Raw genomic sequence first — 24,090 nt, 5'->3', positions numbered from 1 at the left:
AGGTGCATGTAATTAATTTAATAGCGAACACTGACCTCAAATATACACACAGAGATGACACAATGTGCCAGGACCCCTCTTGCGGTTATCTTATCCATCTTAGATACACGGCAGAAGCCATAAATACACATTAATTTAAAACTGTACCACAATATTGACAAATATTTATATAACACATGCACAATCCATATGTTCCCTCAGTTTTATTAGGCTTGTTCCTTCTGTATGTTCTTTACTTGTCCATTGTACTTCATTTGATTGAGATCTGCTTGTCCGAATGCGTCCCCAGTGTGCCATTTTGTTAAACCTGTGGTTTGATGAAACCCGCTTTAGATTGATTAAACAGGAATGTTCTCACACACGTGCATGCTTTCCGAAATACCATCCTAAATGAATGTGAAAAAAGATTCCTCTTTGGATTCATCACTGTTTGGTAGAATTGGTTGAGGGATTCTGTTAGAATCTGCTTGGAATCCAATTAGCATGTTGTTGTTTATTAATAGAGTAGTATGGCATTATTCTGCTCCTATTTTCACCTTCTGATTAGTTTTTAATATCCTTTGAAATTGGTTCCTAATTAAAATAGAAGTTTCATTAGCATTTTTATACTTAAAAACAAGTGAAATGACAGAATGGATATGCAAATGACTGCAGCTGTAAAATAATTAGATGTTTTTAGCAATAATGTATACATTTTTCTCCACTGACTCAACCATTAAAGAAATATGGTCTTTATCTTATCAGTGAGTATTAGGGAGGCTCATTTTGGTTCGTTTTGCCAACCGACAATTGCGGCTCGTTAACCGAACATTAGCAGTTAACTGGTCAGATTAATATTAAAATATTATTTATTTTTATTTTTATTTAAGTTTTATTTATTTATGTTATTTTTTGTCTGACACATTAAATATTGCATTTTAAAATACTGATCTTCACGTCTTCACGCACCTGCTTTCAACTGCACAGAATTAAAGAATAAACTAAATAAAAAGAATAAAATAAATAGGCCTGCTCTAGATATTTTTCACTTAAATTACAAATTTAGATCACAAAACGAAAACACTGGCGATTTTTCCATCATATGTTTTTTTTGTTTCGTCAAATAAAAACAGCAGGCAACCTTAAATCAATCGCTCCATGGAAAATAGGCTTATGCATTTACTGTAATTAATGCTCCGCTCTAATTCTTATATTACAAATTACATACATATTACTTATACTATTCTTATATTACAAGCCTCTGTCATCATTTTCAGTACAAGTCATTAAAGATTATGTCTTGAGCATCTGATTACCTTTTGTGCATAATAGAAGTAATCTGATGTACTATATTGTCATGTTAACTATTCTGTCTTTAGCGTCACTTAATTGCCATCATGGCTCGTGGATGTTCTGCATTATTTGGAAAATAACACTCATCAATTTCTAGCCAAAAATAGCGCAGAAAATATATGACACCTTGACCCTGCTCATTAAATTTTAGTAGCACTTATCACAGCGCTATCCATTCATTCATGCTTTAGCTTTCAAATTCATGATTATTTTTAGTTTGAAAGGCTGTGTTGTCAAGTAAGCACCAATAAACAATATAAATAACATAGTATGCTCTTGTGAGACTCCCCAATGTAATCACCAATTTTGAAACAATTACAAATATTCCATCATTTTTGGATGGATTCACTGGCTGTGTACTTTAAATGAACCAGCCTTTTGAACATCGCAATTGTTTGTGTATTGTTTAAAAAAAGTTACATTCCTGAATGGAGTAATATATGTAGTTAAGTTTCTTCTAATATGTATGGAGAAATTTCGTCTTGCTCCTTCTCCTGATGATAAAATGTTTGAACTTAAAAAAATCATCAGTGTTTAAAAAGATTTGGGGCACATTTGGACGTTAAATTGACTGAAAATGCGAATGGGATAATGTAACTCTTCTTTAATCCTTTAGATTAGATTCAACGTTATTGTCATTACACATGTACAAGTACAAGGCAACTATTTGTCATCATTGTTTATTTATTTACTTGTTTTTTCTCTCTTATTTTACACATCAGCTGAATGTTTCACTACTATGTCCATTTAAGGTTTCTGTCTAGTGAGGGTTGTTAGAAAAGGATGTTTACTATTAGGATGGCTGCAAACTGCAAATACACCACATTGTTTAGTCTAGTGAGGGTGGAACTGGAGTGGAGGGTGGTTAAAAAAGAATGTTTACATGTACTTTGAAATGATTCCGTACATTGTTGATGCAAAAACAATAAATATATTGATTAAAAAAAGTTTGTTCGAATATAGTTTCCAATTTGTTATTATGATAATTTCCCCTCAGAAAAACCTAAAATGTATCATTTCAAATATAAACTGTATAAAATGTTATACTTAGTTTAGATTTTCATCTAAATTCATCCTGAATTTTCAGTTTCAGTGTCGACCCAGAATTGTAAAATTGGTGTATTTTAAAACCCAGGTTATACATTGTAATATGGATGGGTTCATATATATATATATATATATATATATATATATATATATATATATATATATATATATATATATATATATATATATATATATATATATATATATATATATATATATGAACAAGTGTTGGCAAACCTGGACCATCTTAGCATCAGTGCAACCACCCAACAAAGTCTCATGTCATCATTTTTGAAAGCCGTGCCTTATAGCATATTGTTCATCACCAAAGCAATCCATTAAACCGTTTCCACGGTTAGAATTTTATTCATTTAATAAAGCGTTCGTATGAGCTGGACAGTCTTAAAACTATTCAAACTATAAAGTTAGCACTAAAAGTATTCTTAGGTTACCTTGCAAGAACCTACTCTGTCTGAAGGATGAGAGAGCTCAGAAACTTGTTGTGTGAATGGAGTGGCTCCCTGCATGTCTTGCCATAATACACTATTTTTAAAATGAGAATCTGCATAGGTCTATTCATGCCAGTGTCAGATAAAATTGGTTACAACACCCACGCGTATAACCAATATCTGTGCACTACAGGGTTTTTATTATGAAATGTCAAGAGAGTGACTTCATAAGGTAAGGTAAACTGCACACACTTGATTATGTAATGTGTGGACGCGTCTTACAGTGCACAACTTAACCTTTTAATGTCAATATTTAATCAGTCATCGATACGGTCTGCCGATTAAATGGTTATTGACAATCAATGGATCAAGTAATCATTAGCAACTCTAAATAAAATATATTAAATGATATTTCACCCTAAATTAACCATACTCACCATTAAAAGGATAGTTCATGCAAAACTGAAAATGCTGTCACCATTAACTCACTTTTTCTTGTTTTAACTCACAAACCTGTTTTACTTTGTCCTGATGTTGAACAATAATATACAATAATGTGTAAGGTAATGTCTTTGGTTGTTAAAAACTTGAACAGTAAATGCTGAACAATGATTGTTTTTTTTTTGTTTATTATTTTTTATTTATGTTGTCAGTTAGCTAATATATTTAACAAAATTTGTTAAATCAGCTGCACAAAGGGATTGGAATGCTGAAAAGTCTTTGAAATGGAAAGATATATAGAATTGACATGTATTTTGATAATTATTGATATCGACTGATTATTGCTACTGAAAAATTATCTTGATAATCATCAATATCGACTGATTATTCCTGCTGAAAATTATTATGATAATTATCTATATTGACTGATTATTGCTACTAAAAATGATTGTGATAACTATCGATATCGACTGATTATTTCTTCTGAAAAATTATTGTGATAATTATCGATATCCACTGATTATTGCTACTAAAAATTATCGTGGTAATTATCGATATCGCCTAATTATTGCTACTGAAAAATTATCGGGATAACTATCGTTATCGACTTATTGCTACTGAAAAATAAAGTGATTATTATCTATCTCAACTGATTATTGCTACTGAAAAATTATCGTGATAATTATCGTTATCGTCTAATTATTGCTACTGAAAAATTATAGTGGTTATTATCTATCTCGACTGATTATTGGCACTGAAAAATTATTGTGATAATTATCGATATTGACTGATTATTCTTACTGAAAATTTATTGTGATAGTTATCGATACCGACTGATTATTGCTATTGAAAAATTATCATAATAATTATAGATATCAACTGATTATTCCTACTGAAAAAATATCATAATTATAGATATCGACTGTTTATTGCTACTGAAAAATTATCTTGATAATTATCGATATCGACTGATTATTGCTTCTGAAAAATTATTGTGATAGTTATCGATATCCACTGATTATTGCTACTAAAAATTAGCATGGTAATTATCGATATCGACTAATTATTGCTACTGAAAAATTATCGGGATAACTATCGTTATCGACTAATTGCTACTGAAAAAATAAAGTGATTATTATCTATCTCGACTGATTATTGCTACTGAAAAATTTTCATGATAATTATCGTTATCATCTAATTATTGCTACTGAAAAATTATAGTGGTTATTATCTATCTCGACTGATTATTGCCACTGAAAATTATTGTGATAATTGTCGATATTGACTGATTATTCTTACTGAAAAATTATTGTGATAATTATCGATACCGACTGATTATTGCTACTGACAAAATTATCATGATAATTATAGATATCGACTGATTATTCTTACTGAAAAAATATCATAATTTTCGATATCGACTGTTCATTGCTACTGAAAAATTATTGTGATAATTATCGATATCGACTGATTATTGCTACTGAAAATTATTGTGATAATTATCGATATCGACTGATTATAGATTTTTAAAAATTATTGTGATAATTATTGATATCGAGTGATTATTGCTACTGAAAAATTTGTGATATAATATAATTAAATTTTTTTTTTTTTTTTTTTTTTGCCATATCGCCCAGCCCTATCTGTAAGCAATTAATAGTGGACAATCTCAATGCATTTCAGACTCCATTTACACCTGACCTGTATATACTATAGTGCTCTCCACTTGATACCAGACTACCATTCAAATACTAGGCATAAACAGGGCTGTTTGTAATCCTCATCCCTCTAGTATGATATGTGATTAAGACGCAGTGCTCTCCGCTCCTCCTTAGCTATTTTACACTCTTTTACACTTCCCAGTATGTTTTACGGCCGCTCGCAGGCAGCCATTAGGAGCGCCTCATAAACCCTGGCAACTGACTATTAAATACTGGCCTGATGCCACAGAGAGGCCGCTGTCACCGCTGCTCGCACACACACACACACACACACTCAGATTCGCATCTTTATATCCCATCCACACATGAAGCCGAAATCAACGCCTGCCCAGGCGTGCTTTAATGTCCTCAAACATGTGTCGTTTGTATAGAGGTGTCAAAGTGCTCGCTCGGCATCACGTTAATTGATCAACTCCGCTAAAGGTTGCAGCCTTCAAACATCAGTCGACAAACAAGCCCGGCTGTGTAAAAATGTCACTCGGCGAATTCCAGTAGAAACAAATGATTCCTGTTTTTCTTTCCTTTTTGCTGGTTAAACAACAGCTGGCATGCAGAAGATGGATGCATTGTGTGGGTTTTATGTCTGTGTTTTGCGAAAGGTCAGACTCCACCTGGGATTGATGCAGCTTTGATACGCTATTGAGCAGGCCTGCTGTTCAGTGTTGGGATGGTGGAGGAATAGAAATGACACGGAATAGGGCTTCTTATGAATAGAGCTGATTAGTGCTGCATGAATAATTTAATTGAGATCACAATTCAGCAAAAGCTGTGATTCTCATGCACATCTCGTCAGGGAAACACGGCTCTTTGATTAGTAATAAATCTCCTCCCAAAGCCAGAGGGCGCTCTTACAGGGAAACTGTAAATACACCACAAAGAAGAGAAATCAATGATGGGAAATCAAACTGGTAAAGTCTAGATAGGATTCAGATGTGGATACGCACATCAATAAAGCATTTTTTATAACAATAATTAATATTTTACAGTACAGTGATGGTTGGGTTTAGGGTTGGGGTAAGGGTAGACAGTAAAGAAATAACATTTATTGGGTATTTTAATAGGTAACAAATAATACTCTGTATATCTACTGTTTTTATATTACTGTGACAGTTAAGGTTGGGGTAGACGTTAATAAAATACAATAAATAAGTAATTTTATAAATTATATAAATAATTCTTGTTAAGTTCCATCCGCAACCGTATCTGAACTAGCAACCACCGATTTAATCAGAGATTTTTTTTACTATGTGGTGATGAAAAACTGTTATATATTTTATTGGAGCAAGCGTAACTGCTAACATGGCTCATATAACGCATTAATGTCAATGGCCAATGTACAGTTTTACGAAAGTTTTTTCTTGCATGTTGCACAAGTGAAGTGGTTTTTATTTTAATTTATTTTAATCATGGAAATCATTCAACAGAAATCTTGCTGTTTATAATATGTCATATATATATAATTATGTATCAAATCCATGAACACAGTACAAGTCTTATGATAAGCTAAATACAGTACTGTAAACGCAATAAATTTACTTTACAGTTCTCTTTTAATGTTACCCTTAACTACCTTCTTTAAATTAATCGTATTAGCATTCATATGCACTGTAATTAGAAGCAAATCACCTCCAGAGAGTTTAATTTCACTTAAGTGATGCTGATAAATTGTAGAGAACATGGCAACAGCTGTTAAGTAGCTGTTTTTTATTGAACAAAAGCATACAGTATATCGAAAATGTCTTCTTCATACACTGTATATTGCAGCGCAGAAAATATTTTATTTTATTCTGTATAAGACTTCTGATTGATTAGCCACTGCTACATTAAAACTAGAAGAAGAAGAAAGTGTGGTAAATGGTAAAGCTGAGTGTGCTAATAAAATAATAAGTAAAACATTTCTGCAGTTTCAAGTAGTATAACAGACTATTTTGAGCAAATAAGGGCCTATTCACACCTGGTATTAAGGGGCCGTTTACACAAGCCAAAAACAGCTAAATGTTTTTATGTGTTTTGTCTATTCATTTACATAACAATGGCATTTTTGTTATTGAAAATGCATAAATCTGAAAACAGGTTACAAAGTGGACGATTTTGAAATTGTCACTATTTCCATGTTCAAAAAGACTACAAATGAGATTTTAACAGCAGCTCTCATGTAGCACCTGTCAATTTGTGTTTTTTATAAGATACAACTTTGCAATTGCTTTATTTTATCAGTAAAGTGTTTAATGTGCTTTTAATAATTGTACCATATTTAATGCAACATTAAGGGATAGAATTAAGACTTGAAAACTTTGGAAGATGTTGCATGTGTTGGATGATCGGACATTTTGCTGGATTACTTCCTGTTTCTTTGAATAATTTGTTTTTAAAGGTATTTAAAATAAACAAAGTAATAAAGTGTAAAGACTAGGGATGTAACGGTATTGTAAATACCGTCATACCGCAATATTAATTTTTTTCGATATTACCGAAGTCGCATGACTCGGTAAAACTATAGGTCTTCTGAGAAAATTTGCTCAGGCGAATGAAGCGAACGGGAGGTAGCTGAAACTTCATTTCCCATCAGCCCCGGCGTGGCCATAATCCTTTGCGGTCTGTTGTCGCTACAGATCCAGTAATGCGGAAATGGAGTGTGCTGCTAGTAGCGGAGATGAAAAAAAGATGGAAATGATCGAACCTAAAGCGGGTGTTGTCGCCGCGCGCGTGCTGAATAGCGGTGCTGTCGCGCGCGTTCTGATCAGCTGTGTTGTGGCGCGCGTATTGTAAAGCGCCGAGGGGGGGTTGAGCGCGCATACTCAAGAGAGGTGTTGTCGCGCGCCTACTGAAGGGCTGGACTGGACGGAGGTTGTGTCGCGTCGCGGGGGCACTTTTGATCGTTTTGGAAGGGCATTTTCTATCCAAGACTAAAAAGGGCATGTGCACTGCACAGGTTGAGCCCTATGTTTGCACGTGCCTGCAAGTTGGGGAATACGACTAATAACAGTCATGGGGACTGCAGAAACACAGCACACTGTTCAGATTGATGCAGACATTGACTTGTACCGCAAAGAGATCTCTATCTCACTCATGGTTTGTCTTCTCAAGTGGGGGAAAGACAATGCACAACGTTACCCCACTGCTGTCAACATGGGCCAAGTCATATCTCTCTTGTCCCAGAATCCTCAGTCCCAAATGAGAGGGGTTTTTTCTGTTGCAGGGGACATTGTAAATACCCAGAGATACCAGCTTTTACCAGATAATAGTTATATGATAATTTTTCTTTAAACCCATCTCTATCTAAGTGAGTGATTAAATGTTAAATGTGATGAGTTTTTAACAATACTAAATTGAAACTTTATTTTTTTACATGGTTTAATAATTTTTTGTTATTAAAATTGAAGTTCCTGTTTCAAAGCTAACAGATAGATGGCTAATTTGTATGTCATTGACACTTTTGGCACTTTTTTGGAGTATTTTCAAAAGTTTTTTTTTCCCTGTAAATGATTCAATAAATACCGTACCATGACATTCATACCGAGGTATTACCGTACCGTGAAATTCTGATACCGTTACATCCCTAGTAAAGACATGCTAAGGCTGTAAAACATAATTAAGGGTGTATTAGGGAATTAAAATAAATCAAAATAATAAAAATATATATCTATTATTTAATATTGTTTTATATTTTTATATTTGTATTTTATATTTGAGAAAACCGTGACTTTGTGCTCATGCTTATTTTTTTTTTGTAAATATTCATGTGTTTGTATTTTTATTAACATGTTTTTGTGTTAGTTAAATTTGTATGTATATTTGTTATTTTAATAATGACAAAAGCACATCTAATGGTTTATTTACTAAACTAGATGCAAAATTAACACGAACATAAAGGTTACACTTTTTTAATTCTTGTTATTAATAAACCATTAGTTAACACTTTTAACTAAATACAGTAAGAATTTTATTTTATTTTATTTTTTTTACATTTTTGTTATAGATATAAAAAAGCTATTCTTTATATTTTAACCCCCTCCCCCAAAGTTTTTAATTTCAGTTTAACAGGTAAATGTATAGTTAGACATGGGCTGAGACAAGTAAAAGCATGTACACATATCAATCAATTAATCAGTAGCGTGAAAGGTATTTGCTTGTGCCATTGTATGGTTTTGTTCCAAAAATTGTATAAACAGATCCAAAATTTTATTTTTAGGTGATTCTTTTCAGTGCAATGTAATGTGTCAAATCTTTCAGCCTGGTAAATGAATGGACTTTTCATGTTCTTCCAATAGAGTGCTATCAAACACCTTACAATAATAAGACACATGTTAACCATTTTAGTTTGATAACCTGGTAATGACAAACTTAATGAATTTGCTTTTTATTCATTTTTAGCAAATGAGTATTACAGTTTAGCTATTGTATAAGAGTAGGGATTTAGAACAAGAATGTGATTTATAAGTACCAATAACTTAAAACTGCTAATAAGCCACTATCTAAAAAGTGGGTATTGGTCTTAGTCTTACCAAAACTTAAAAAAATGTAGATATGAAGCTATTCAAACAAGCAATAAATTCTGTTTACTGTATAATGTACTGTATTCTTACTATACTATACTGTACTGTACTATACTATACTATACTCTACTATATTCTTTTTTACACTACATTACACTATTATATATTATACGATACTGTACTATACTATATTATACTATACTAAACACTCTCAGAAATAAAAGGATGCGATCTGTCACTGGAATTGTACCTTTTCGAAAGGTATAAATTTGTAGCTAAAAGGTCCATATTAATACCTTTAGGGTACATATTAGTACCTAAAAAGTACAAAAGGGTTCCTCTTAAAATTTGTAGGTACTAATATGACCCTTGAGGTAATAATATGGACCTTTTAGGTCCAACTTTTTACCTTTCGAAAAGGTACCACCCCATTGACAGCTCGCGTACTTTTATTTCTTAGGGTGTACTATACTACTACTACTACTACTACTACTACTACTACTATAAATGCTATATCCACTGCTGCAGCACATCTTTTGTTTGTACTCCACCAGTTGAAAACCACCACCCTGAATACTAATGAAACCAGTGAGGATTTATATGGTGGTTAGGTCTGTAGTGATTATATAAGAGTTTGACTGAAGGTGAGAGAGAGTGTTAGATGGAGGACTGCAGGACTGTGGGCTTCATGTCTGATTAGAAGAGGCCATTGGGTGACTGTCACTGAGCTCAAATTGATTTGGGCCCATGAGGAAGGCGATACACAACACACTGACACGGGTTAATACAGCACGTCCGTATCTGATGGCCTGTTCTCCAGTCAGTGTCACACGCATACTTGAAGCTTTTTCTGTGTGCAGATGTTTGTCTTGCCTTCAGAGCAATCAGAGGTGAACTTGATTGATTAAAGTTTAATCGGTTAACTCTCCATGTCCATCTCTCTCTTGCACACACACACACCCACACACACACACTTTAGAAGATAAATTGAAGAAGTCAGCCAAGGTGATCTTCAGACATTGTTAGCATAGCAGAGTGTGTTTGTTTTTGCGTACCTGCTATGTGGCTGTTCTTTCTACCATATCTTTGTTTGGTGAAAAAAAAAGAGAAGGAGTATTAAAAGAAAATCTAATAAAGAGTAGGCATGGGATGATAACCGGTTTACCATGGTTTGTAAATTCAAGGTTTTAAAACAGGGATCACGAAACTTGTTCCTAGAGATTCGGTGTCCTGCAGATTTTAGCTCCAACCCTAATCAAACACACTCGAACAAGCTAATCAAGGTCTTACTATGTATTCTTGAAACACCCATGCAGGTGTGTTGAGGCAAGTTGGAGCTAAACCCTGCAGGGCACCGGACCTCCAGAAACGAGATTGGTGACCCCTGTTTTAAAACCCCTAAAATTTTCTGTTACACCATTCCTCCGCTATTTACAAGTAACTTTTTGTAGTTATTTTTAACATGTTTTTTATGACCATTTAATTTAGTTTTTAGGGTTTTTTCACACCTACCTTATTAAGTTCAGTTGAATCGCAATGGAGTTTGTTTTTCTTCTTGGTGCAGTTCGTTTGGGCAGGTGTGAATGTAGCACTCGAGTGCGCACCAAAAGCGGACCAAAAAAGTGTACTGAGACGTACCTTGAAGAAGTGGTCTCGGCACTCTTTCAAACAAACCCTGGAGCAGTTTGTTTGTGGTGAGAAGATGATCTTAACTAGAACAGACCCCATTGCAAAAAGTACTGTGCCTTTTTGGACTAATCCAGCTGCCCTAGGCCAATGCGCTGTGCATTATGAGGTGTGGAGGAAAAAAAAATTGAGAATGAGTGAGAGAGAGGGAAAAACATTAACTGATATATCGTTGGTAATAATTCTGGAAGATGACCATGTCATAGTGTAGCTAAGTTAATTCATGCCTCCTCCTGAAGTGATTTGCGATGCGCTTTCACCATTTGCAAGGCACTAAAACATTGTTTTCCAGCCGTGCTTTATTCTTGAAATGTATAGTTTGTCTAAAGTGATGTATACAAACTATATAGTATACGATGGCCAGGGATACAATCAGCCAGCGCAGTCATCCCTCCATGGTAAAAAGTGTCATGTTGTGTGTTGACACCTGTGGTGAGAAATCGAGTCCTCCCTGACAATTGGGTCTGCCTAGGACCCTGGGTGATCCTATTGGTCTACTGGAGTTGTAATAGGTATAGTTTGTTGTGCATGATTAAAAATTGGGGTCCTAAGCAGACTTGATTGCAGGGGGCACTCGATTTCTTATGACAACGGTTTGTTTACTTGCGGGAGGTCCATTTGAATTTGATATTTATTATTATTAAATAAGATAGGCGACGCAGTGGTGCAGTTGGTAGTGCTGTCGCCTCACAGCAAGAAGGTCACTGGTTCCAGCCTTGGCTGGGTCAGTTGGCGTTTCTGTGTGGAGTTTGCATGTTCTCCCTGCATTCCTGTGGGATTCCTGTGGTTGCTCTAGTTTCCCCCACAGTCCAAAGATATGTGGTACAGGTGAATTGGGTAGGCTAACTTGTCCATCTGGAAGGGCATCCGCTGCGTAAAAACCTGCTGGGTAAGTTGGCGGTTCATTCTGCTGTGGCGAGCTCAGATTAATAAAACGGACTAAGCTGAAAAGAAAATGAATAAAAAAGATAAATCTAAGGCGACGGGGTGGTGCAGTAAGTAATGCTGTCGCCTCACAGCAAGAAGGTCACTAGTTCGAGTCTGGGTCAGTTGGCATTTCTGTGTGGAGTTTGCATGTTTTCCCCGTGCTGGCGTGGGTTTCCTCCAGGTGCTCTGGTTTCCCCTACAGTCCAAAGACATGCGCTATAGGTGAATTGGGCAGGCTGAATTGTCCTTAGTGTATATGTGTGCCTGAGTGTGTATGGATATTTCCTTATGATGGGTTGCAGCTGGAAGGGCATCTGCTGCGTAAAATGTGCTGGATAAGTTGCCGGTTTATTCCAATGTGGTGACCCTATTAATAAAGAGACTAAGCCGGAAAAAAAAATGAATAAATGAGCCCTACATTAAGTAGAAGAGTTGAAGAAATATTTATTCATCAGAGTCACTGAATAATTTTTGTTTACAATCTAATCTAACAAACCTTTTGTAATTTTTTTTTTCCTTTCAGAGGTCTATTCGGTCATTCGGCAATGATGACCGTCATGTCATGGCCAAACACTCCACCATCTACCCTTCCTCTGAGGACCTGGAGGCAGTGCAGAGCCTCGTCTCCACGGTCGAGTGCGCCCTCAAACATGTGTCTGATTGGATGGATCAATCTCAAGCCAGCCAATCGAATCCAACAAATGCATCAAGCACACAGGAGGAGGAGACAGAGCCCACCGTGGACGAATCGCCAGAAGGCAGCACAAAGTGAGTGCTCCCAGTGCATGCTGGGAAAGGGGATGCATTTCTGCTGCTCAAAACTATTGGAATGGTCAATAAATTGGCTGCAAAATGATGCTGATAAGATGATTGGTTGAATACAAATATGCAGTAATTTACTTGTCTGCCAGGGATGCTAGTAATAAGATCAGCATTTTGGGGATTCTTGAAGTGAAAATTTGCCTTTACGGTCATTTAGATTAAGTGTTTCATAATGTTTTCAGTAAATTGCGAAAGTGACTCCATGCACAGCACGCATCAGAAAGTTATTTACTAGTACTAGTTATTTCTTATTTCACACTAGTTTAGTCCACACAACATTCTCTTTATTACTAACAGCTTCTTCTTAGTGCTAATGAGAATTGTGTTTATTCATGAACTGCTGTATTATTCTAATTAAAGATGCCATATACTGCATTAGTTCAATAAATTAAATTGTTCTCTGATATCTATATAGTAAGTTTATGGCTTCGATAATTTAAAAAAAAATCTCCCGAAACGGTTTTATAAGCTAATTTATTACTCAATGAAATACCCATAGAATCAAAAGGTCCATGATTGACCATATATGGCTACTCATTGCGTGAAAATTAATGAGCTCTGCTCTGCCGTGCCGCCCTTAAGGCTGGTTTATACTTCTGCGTCGAGTGATCGGCGTGACTCATGGCGCAAGAATTGCGTGTAGCCATGCATTTAAACTCTACATGCTGTTTGTTTTGCTCTGCAGTAAAACTTCTGAAACGGCAGCTGGCAGTAGGTTTTTATTATCTTTTCTGTTGAGTTTCTTCGTGGGTGTTTTTTTTTTTTCTGAACGCTACAAGTAGGTAAAGATCACTCATTTAGGGGTTGGAACTGGCAGACATGCAAAAACTTTAATCGTAAAGTAAACATAAAACAAAAGTATCCATCCGCAGCTCCTTCACAGGACTCAAAACTTGCTTTATTGGGCTCGCGGTTCTCAGCACCCCCCACAGTCGACACTGGTATCAAGCTGACCAATCATAAAACTTGCGCTATGCCTCGTTGCGATGTGTAGGTACATTTTCAGAGAGGTGCGCGCCAGCGTCAGCAACGACAAGCACTATAGTATGCGACTGCGCGATGGAGCTTCGCCAGAGCTTATGCACACGCTTGATGCAGAAGTAAAAATTAGCCTTTACAGACACACACACACACACACACACACACACACACACACACACACACACACACACACATACACACACACACAGAATGATGTATGCTTAACACGGACAAATATAAACCCAATCAGAGTAACATTACCCTATTTTGCTGTTGTGCATTAAGGCTAAATTATAATTAAACTTGACAAAAAAGAGCGATAGAGATGTAAGGCATTGTATTTTGAAGCTACAGTCAAAGAAAACACAGGCATGATATAATATCAACCTCTGTATAAACATGACAGTTGAGCTGAGTTATTTGGCAAGATTCAGCAGTCTACACATGTTTGTTAAAACATACGCATCACATTTCACAATAAACATGATCAGTTATCAAAAGATGTAACTAAAAATACCCTAATGCCTCTTCAGAGTGGAGATGAATAAATGTATAATCTGTAAATCTTGCATTTTGCATCCTGAGATGAATTTGAAACATGCCTTGTGCTGTCCTTGCCCAGTAAAGCACAGTAAACAATTTGGCGCTCGCGTTTTCAAAGTAAAATACAAAGTAAGTGAAAAATATGTCTGAAAATAACTAAAGGAGGAAATTTACCATTGTTGTCTCGCTAGAAAACGTTGTTGCTTATCAAATGCAGCATAAGCGTGCATATTAATGATCGCAGAGTTTTTTTATGATCTCAGAGCTTGATGGCTGCTGTTCGGATGAACAACCCATATTAGGCATATATGCAAATTCGGAGGACTGTGAGTCTCGTCACAGTTTGTTTTGTCTTCTTATTTTCCCGTTGTCCACCTGGTTTTTACACTGATGGAATTTACATGAGGAAAAAAGGCTCTTTTTTAAAATACCGGTAAATTAATTCCAGCAATTTTTCAGAAAGAGAAGCTGTAACATTACTGGTAATTTGCCTGAATGCTGCTCTGTGTGAATGCAGAAGGAAGAGTGCCAGAAAGAGTGCGTTCACGTCGAGATGTTTACTTTAGCAAATCAGAACACTGTTTATGAAAATAAAAGCATTTGAATATTTTTCCAGACACATTGAGCTGCTAGATGTAAGTCAGATAACGTTTCTATGTTCCTTTTTAATGCCAACTGTGTAAAACATTATCGATAAAATGCTCATGATGAGCTGCTGTTTATTTACCTTCAAGCTCTGCTTGACGCGTGTGCACGTGAAGGAGCTGGTGAGTGCCAGCACACACACATATTATGAACATCTCGACATGTGAAAGTGGTCCTCCATATGTTTTCATAAAAATAGTTCACAATACTTATCCATCCACATAATTTGTAATGTAGTGAATTGTGTTAACATTCAGTTGCGGTTTGGGTTTCTGCCTTTGGATATCTCACAAAGCAACTACATGAATGCTGTAAGAGCCAGTTATGCATAATACATTTGTGATAATAATTTAGTTAAAAAGGTTAAAGCATAATGAAAATTGATATTTAAAAGTAATAAGAATTAACTGTGATTGTATTATCTAAAATGTATTAATTATTGATACAATTTAAAAACTTTTACTTTGGTATTTTGACTGTAATTAAACCTTTGTATTTTTGTTTGCATTTCTTCAGTAAATCTTTTTAAAAGAAGACTCGGTCTTACTTACTTTTTTTTTTTTAAATACTAGTTGTTGGAATAGAAGCTGCAAAAAGGTGGTAAATAGGGATGTGCACGAAAGGTGTGCCACTACAAATGCTAAAGCTTTAAATAAAAGTGAAACCATCAAAAAAAAACCTATGTTTACAAATACAAGCACATTCATTTAGAGCTCATTTCTGGTTAATGATGTCACAATTTACTAATATTTTGGAATGAATGTGTAAAAGGTCTTTTCAAGAAAATTTCCATAATGTCCACGGCTGTGTGAACACCTTTTTTATGAATTTACTGGTAAAGTTGTTCCGGAAATATTCAGGATTATAGGTGCGGCAAACATACTAACCATGCCCCTCCAACTGTCAGTTTTGACAGCGCTATGAAAACAAACAGATATGGTGAGAAAGAGGTGTCTATTAGGTTGTACCCTTTCTCAAACTTTCTGAATGAAATGCCTACTTTACTACATTTAATATACTTGGAGTTAAAAAAAACAAAAAACAAGCCACACCCACTGTTTTCTCATTTAATATTCAGTTTTTCTAGGAACTGAATACAATACAAAATGCTACAATAAAAATTATATAAAACAGTCACAGCTTTTGGTTCATGTGTACTTGAAAAAACAACAGCAAAAATAAATAAATAAATAAAACTCATAAACAAAGACATATCAGCATTGACTATCAGCCAAAATGAGTTAAAAGATACTGGTTTATTGGATCCCATCAAAAATCTGATATCGGGCATCACTAATTTCTGAAGTTATTACACAAATTGCTGATCATTAATTTAGTGTTATGTGTGTGTGTGTTTGTCAGTGAGGAAAGCAGCTGTAGCAGTGGTCCCAGTGAAGGAGGAGTGCTGTGTGGAGTCATGAGGATTGGTCTGGTGGCCAAAGGCCTTCTGATTAAAGATGACATGGACCTGGAGCTGGTGCTCATGTGCCGAGAGAATCCCACCAAGACTTTGCTGAGCACCGTCTGTGAGCACCTCCCACAGCAGATTGAGGTAATGGCACACACCTGCTGATAGAAAAGACACATGAGCAAGTCCAGCTATGACTTCCAGATCAGAAATGTGCCCTTTTTTATTCGATCTCAACCAAAACATGAAGAGAGGGCGGTACAAAATATAGCTACTCTTCCTTTTTTTAAAAAAACAGCCCTCATTGTTTTGTTTTATCACAGCTCTGCTAGTAAGAGAGGTTGACCTCAAGCTCATCAAATTTAAAACGTCATCAAGGGGGCGGGGGATGTCAGATAATAGAGACCATTTGATTGGTCACGATTTGATGGGAAACTGAAGTATGAGGTGACATGAATAAAATAACGTTGATCCATTTAGGGGGAAGTGACACTACAAACTTGACATGTTTATATTATTTTTTCAGCGCAAATTTTGACACTGTTTTAGTGCACACTTGCTTATAGATATCCTAAAATCTAACGATACTGATACTAACATCTAAACAACTTCATGGGAAGATGAACGTTGGGGTTATCAATTCTGCAGCCTGCTTGATAAATTTGAACTTATTTTAGCTCGTTGTTCTGGGTATCGCTGTTGTTTGTTTGTTTTTGTAGCAATATCTGGCAACACTGCATTGCCACCTCTTAAACTAGACAGGCAGCAGGCTGAAAAGAAATGTGCAGAACTGAGGAGACCGCATTCAGTATAACTAACACAATGATCATCACTGTCAGTATAAAACTGTCAAACGCTGTCAAAACAGTAGCATAATAACCTAGAGATCAACAGAAATGAAAAACTAGCCAGAATGAAGGCAAAAACTACGGTTACACTGCACTTTTCACCTCATTGACTTCTATTCATGCACGTGAATTCTGTTTCACAACTCGCTGTGTTCCAAAGTTTAAGCTTGGTGAACTCTGACCTGCAAAATCGCATCACATGATTGATGCATAAAATATGTTTTATGTCATATGGTCAATTTGTTTTATCCCGACCCTTTTTTGCAGCACTTAAAACACAATTTTGCATGCTCAAACTCTACTGTGACCATGGCTTAAGTCAAAGTCCCTTTAAGGCAAGTCATTTCACTTGGCGGCCATCTTTAAAACAGCTCTCAGCTAGTATGCTCGGCATTCTGTTTGAATGGGGAAACATCAAATTCTCTAAAATTGCTTGCCAAACTTCCGATTAAATTTCATATTGTGATTCAACAAAAAAAATTAAACAATAACAGTGTCTTTGGCTTAATTTCTACATGTTGGAATCACACAAAATCTGCAGAAACTCACAGGTCCAAGTCCCTCCCCCTGAGAATCGTCAGGCAATAACGATCGCTGATTGACTCCTGTACTACAAGGCGGGGCTTCATTTGCTATACTGACCGTTACTCTTTTCAACAGTTTTTTGTTAGCTAATGATTTACGAAGTCATGCTTGAACATATGAATATCCATATAACATTATATAGAACTAGGGACGCACCTAATTTTCAGCCAATGAAAAAAATTGGCCGAAAATGTCCAAAACAGAAAAAAAATAAGGCAATAAATAGGAGCTGGAAAAATGCTATTACCCAGCAGTGTCCAGCGCACTTGTTTCATTCTCCCTCTAGCCGTAATCACTTTGGGGAGTGAAGAGACTTTCAAGGGCGGTTTGTTGCTGCACCGACCAAAGTTGATGAGCTTGCGCGTGTGTTGCGATCAAAGTTTAAAACAGAGCAATATAATCTACTCTGGGGAAATTCCGTAAACCCATTTCTGTCGCGAACACTCTCGGGATTTAGTATGGTAATGAATATGTATATGGCAATGTTGATATATTTGGTCTTGGCGGTATAAATCTGCTACGCTGCTGCTGCTTTGTTTATTATGGCAGAGCAAGTACCGAGACCTGCTACTGCCAGTATATACATAGACATGCTGTCTGAGAATATAAACATAATATATATGTAACCCCCGTATCAGATATAAACACAGGTGGAGCTGGGGTGGAGGATGGTCTCCAAAATGATGTCGAGCATTTAAACTAATGAAGAGCAAGGTCAGGCTGAAGAGGTGACAGCAACCAATCTACTGTGCCATGTAGTTAATGACACAGGAGCAGATTAGGTGAATCTATCAGCCTGCGCACGCTGGAATTTCACATAAATTCATGGCAGAAATTTCACATTCTTACCTATGCATAAACTGCACATGCTCACCGGAAAAGCAAAGTCCGCTCAAAGTGCTAACAGGACATTACTATACAGTAAACTTGTTCTTGCTGCTTGTGATTGCACTAATGTGCAATCAAGGCAATGACACTTTTTCATTCATTCACTGTCAAAAAAATTGTAGTCAATAAAATATGGTTATTTAATTAGCTTCTGCATTTTCACTGAAATACTGTACATTTTTAAAGGCTTACTTTAAAACAACTTTATATTACATAAGATAATAATTCATTATTACAAAGGATTTTCTGTTTTGGTTTTCGGCCATGAGCATCCATAGTTTTTGGTTTCAGCCCATCATTTTCAAGTGCATTCATATCTAAAACATAAATTCTTATTTGTTATTCACACTCCAATCCTTAACTATGATCAAAGCTCAGTTTTTACTGCTGAAGCTGAGGCTCTGTTTTTGGAACTTATTGAAAAAGCTGAATAGCACAATTTTTTTATTTTAACTGACTGAAAATATCGTTTACAAACAGGAGCATCCTATTATTATTGGCATTTCAATCAGAGTGAATAAACTAAAAAGAAACTTTTATAATATAGTTTTCTGCTGGATCCCAAGACATGTTGACCTTTTTGAAAATTAACAAGCAAAAAAAGCAGCCAAAACAGCCCTAACTGGAAAAATAAAGAAGTGCAAATACCTACTCTCAGATTTAATGCCACTAATAAAAGGCTGTAGTCTTAACAAATGGCAAGAAGAATAGGATTAGTGCTCAAAAAAATAAACATTGTAAAATCCAGCCTGTAGTAGTACTTTGAATGTTATCAGACAACAGTTTTATCTGGAGAGACTTTAAAGTAGGTATAGGCCGGTTTAAGATTCTGACGGTATGATAACCTTGCATAAAAATATTACGGTTCCCCTTCGGGGGGAACTCCAGCACTATAAGTGGATTTGATTGTAAAATCCACGCATTGGGAGGTTCGGTTCAGAAGCTACTCGTCTGAAAGAGTATTGAACGGGCCAATTAAGAATGAATTGGCAGCGCAAGCCTGCGCAGGTGAGCGGCATAAGCAATCAACTGAGTATATAAGCTCACCTGGCGCCAGCAGACGCTATCCTTTTCGCTTCAGAGCCTTTTCTGATCGAGCTTATGAGGGTTCCTCCTGCTGATCTACAGCCATTCGAGAGAACGATTTTCATCCCGGTCCAGAGCGAGTCCACGCAGCGGCAGACGGTCGAGCTGGGTATCTCCCTTGCCTGGCGTCCCTTTGGGTCCGGTCCTCCAAGAGCGGTGCGTATTGTTGCAAATCCTAAAAGAGCAACACAGTCGTGCAGCACGTCCTTTTCAGGATGGCGCTCCGACTGTGCGTTTCTGGTTGCGGGGGTTTCCTGGCTCCGGATGATGGACACGATCACTGCATTACATGTTTGGGGGTCCAGCATGTTAATGTGGTGCTCGGGGGCGGTTCATGTCGTCACTGCGATGCCATGACCGTTGCGCAGTTGAGATCGCGGTTAGCTTTCGTAAGAGAGCGAGCCACCCCAGTTGCCTCCTGTTCTGCAGCGGGCGCTCGGGCAGATCTGAGGGCTTCAGCGAAAGACAATCCGCCGCCCACGGGCTCGCGGACCTCTCGCTCCTCCAAGCGCTCCATCCAAGCTTCGGGTACTGAGAGTGATCCGTCTAATCAGATGGTAGCTCTCACGCTCGCTGACACCGGAGATCAGATGTCCTCCGCGGCATCGGAGGGCGGGCTTTCATTGTCCGACGATGATCCGGACCCGCTCGCCCCCTCTGGGCAAGCGAGCGCCGTCAAAACGGATCCTGAAGCGGACATGTTGGCCTCCGGCGAAGCGAGCGCGTCGAGCACGCCGAAAGCCAGTAGCCCCTCCTGCCCAGGGCGCCGCTAAGTCCGGTAAACGGACCGCGAAGCGTCCCTGAGACAGGCCATCCGGAGAAGAGGAGACTTGCTCTTTCCCCGCTGGAGGGCGGGGCCCAAAATCCAACGGTACTTTTCAGTGCCACCAAAGTTTCGATCAAAGAGCATTTTCTCCCTTCCCCGGATGTGACAGCTCAAGCCAGTCTGGGACGCGCTGCCTCTCAGCTCGCAGGGCTTGCATGCTCCGCCAGCGGCTCTCGGGCGCTGGGGGGACGGTCTCCCTTCTCCCAGCCCCCAAGCCCCCTCTCAGGAGTCAGGGTGCGGAGCCAGAGCGAAACGCTCTCCTCCAGCTCTTCTGTGGGACCCTCGCGCTCCCCGGATCAGCACACCCGCTCCTTGCTGCCCCTCCGCGGGTACGTCAACGATTGCTGCGATGACGTCATTAGCGAGGGCTCTGCCTGCTTGGTTAGCGCGGGCCAGCCCCTCGCGGTGGCTCATACGCACGATCAGACTCGGCTACGAACTACAGTTCTCCAAACGGCCTCCCAGGTTTACGGGCGTGTATTTCACCAGGGTCAATCCCCTGTCCGCCCCTGTCTTGCGAGAGGAGATTGCTGCCCTCCTGGCGAAGGGTGCAATCGAGCCGGTGCCTCCAGCCGAGATGGAGAGCGGGTTTTACAGCCCGTACTTCATCGTACCCAAAAAGAGCGGTGGGTCACGGCCAATCCTAGATCTGCGCGTTTTGAATCGCTGCCTTCACAAGCTGCCGTTCAGAATGCTTACGCAGAGGCGCATCCTCCGATGCGTTCGTCCTCAGGATTGGTTTGCAGCCATAGACCTGAAGGACGCGTATTTTCATGTCTCCATTCTTCCACGCCACCGTCAGTTTCTGCGGTTTGCGTTCGAAGGTCGAGCATGGCAGTACAAGGTCCTCCCCTTCGGGCTCTCTCTGTCTCCGCGGGTCTTCACCAAACTCGCGGAGGGTGCCCTAGCGCCTCTGCGGCTTGCGGGCATCCGCGTACTCAATTATCTCGACGACTGGCTGATTTTAGCCCACTCTCGGGAGCAATTGACTGCGCACAGAGACGAGGTGCTCCGGCATCTCCGCCTATTGGGGTTGCAGGTCAACTGGGAAAAGAGCAAACTCGCCCCGGTGCAGAGGATCTCTTTTCTCGGGATGGAGCTGGACTCGGTCACCATGGTAGCGCGCCTCTCCGGAGAGCGCGCTCGCCTGCTGCTGAACTGTCTGAGGGAGCTCGACAGCAAGTTAGTGGTCCCACTGAAATATTTTCAGAGGCTCCTGGGGCATATGGCTTCCGCTGCGGCCGTCACGCCGCTCGGATTGCTCCATATGAGACCACTTCAGCACTGGCTTCAAGATCGAGTTCCGAGACGCGCATGGCATGCGGGCACACACCGAGTCTCTGTTACTGCGCTGTGTCGCCGCACCCTCAGCCCCTGGAACGACCCCTCGTTCCTGCAGGCCGGTGTGCCTCTGGGACAGGCGTCCAGTCATGTTGTTGTTTCGACAGATGCTTCCAGCACAGGCTGGGGAGCCGTGTGTCGCGGGCATGCAGCTGCGGGCCTGTGGGTAGGTGCCCAGCTGCATTGGCACATCAATCGCCTAGAGCTGTTGGCAGTGTTCCTTGCTCTCCGCCGTTTTTCTCCGGTGCTGGGGCAGCAACACGTGCTGGTCAGGACGGACAGTACGGCGGCGGCGGCGTATATCAACCGCATGGGGGGTATGCGCTCTCGCCGCATGTCTCAGCTCGCCCGCCGTCTGCTCCTCTGGAGTCACCCGCGGCTGAAGTCGCTGCGCGCCATTCACATCCCAGGTATGCTCAACCGTGCAGCCGATGTGCTCTCACGGCAGCAGATTCACTCTGGAGAATGGAGACTCCACCCCGAGTCTGTCCAGCTGATATGGGCGCGATTCGGGGAGGCCCAGATCGATCTGTTTGCTTCCCCCGAGAACGCTCATTGCCAGTTGTTTTATTCCCTGACCGAGGGCTCTCTCGGCACGGATGCACTGGCCCACAGCTGGCCTCGGGGCATACGCAAGTATGCGTTTCCCCCAGTGAGCCTGATCGCGCAGTTAATGTGCAAGGTCAGGGAGGACGAGGAGCAGGTTTTGTTAGTTGCGCCCCTCTGGCCCAACCGAACCTGGATATCAGAGCTCTCCCTCCTCGCGACGGCCCTCCCTTGGCAGATCCCTTTGAGAGAGGACCTACTTTCTCAGGGACAAGGCACCGTCTGGCACCCTCGTCCCGATCTCTGGAACCTCACGTGTGGTCCATAGACGCGAGGAAGACTTAGGTAACCTGCCGCCCGCGGTGGTTGATACCATCACTCAGGCTAGAGCCCCCTCCACGAGGCGCGCCTACGCCCTGAAGTGGAGTCTATTCACTGAGTGGTGTGTCTCTCGCAGAGAAGACCCCCGATCTTGCCAGATCAGTGTTGTGCTCTCTTTCCTTCAAGAGAAGCTGGACAGCAGGCTGTCGCCCTCCACTCTCAAGGTTTACGTTGCTGCCATCTCCGCTCACCATGACGCGGTGGCTGGCGGCACCGTGGGAAGCATAACCTCATCATCCGGTTCCTCAGAGGCGCTAGGCGAATTAATCCAACTCGCCCCCCTCTCACGCCCTCTTGGGATCTCGCCCTCGTTCTTACGAGCCTGCGATTTGATCCCTTCGAGCCACTCGATACAGTATCTTTAAGATTTCTGTCCCTGAAGACAGCTCTGCTGGTCGCGTTGGCCTCCATTAAGAGGGTCGGGGACCTGGAGGCATTTTCGGTCAGTGACTCGTGCCTGGAATTCGGGCCGGGATTTTCTCACGTTATTCTGAGACCCCGCCCGGGTTATGTGCCCAAAGTTCCTACCACTCCTTTTAGAGATCAGGTAGTAACCCTGCAAGCGCTGCCCCCGGAGGAGGCAGACCCAGCCCTGTCATTACTTTGTCCAGTTCGCGCTCTGCGCATTTATGTGGACCGTACTCAGAACTTTAGATCTTCTGAGCAGCTCTTTGTCTGTTATGGCGGACGGCAGCAGGGAAGTGCCGTGTCTAAACAACGTTTATCCCACTGGATTGTGGAGGCCATTTCTTGTGCTTATTTGAGCAGAGGCCAGCCGCGCCCCCCAGGAGTGCATGCGCACTCCACTCGGAGCGTTGCATCCTCTTGGGCGTGTGCGCGTGGCGCCTCTTTAGCAGACATTTGTAGAGCTGCGGGCTGGGCGACACCCAACACATTTGCAAGATTTTATAATCTGCGAGTGGAGCCGGTTTCCTCAAGGGTGTTAGGTACCTTTGGTGATTGAGGAAACAACTCGGTAGGTGTTGTACACGCTTGCGGTGCCTTTTTTCCCTAACACGGAGAGATGTGCACCCTCCTGTCTGTCAGTAAAGTTCCCCATTCGGTGAGCCCTGCAGATTCCTCCGAGGCCC

General features: G+C 39.9%; 1 protein-coding gene across 16 annotated transcripts in view; it reads left to right on the top strand.

Moving 5' to 3' along the window:
• The window catches only part of strbp (spermatid perinuclear RNA binding protein), a 192,272-nt gene that overhangs the window by 103,571 nt on the left and 64,611 nt on the right, over positions 1-24,090 (top strand). For all 16 annotated transcript variants that reach the window (XM_021479265.3, XM_073914466.1, XM_073914464.1 and 13 more), the window contains exons 4-5: positions 12,623-12,867; positions 16,453-16,642. In XM_021479265.3, coding sequence (XP_021334940.1) covers positions 12,623-12,867; positions 16,453-16,642 — 435 coding nt within the window. The remainder of the gene's footprint in view (positions 1-12,622; positions 12,868-16,452; positions 16,643-24,090) is intronic.

This window comes from Danio rerio, chromosome 10 (genome assembly GCF_049306965.1).
Source record: "Danio rerio strain Tuebingen ecotype United States chromosome 10, GRCz12tu, whole genome shotgun sequence".
Classification (NCBI taxonomy): domain Eukaryota; kingdom Metazoa; phylum Chordata; class Actinopteri; order Cypriniformes; family Danionidae; genus Danio; species Danio rerio.
This window is presented reverse-complemented; position numbering and strand designations above follow the sequence as displayed.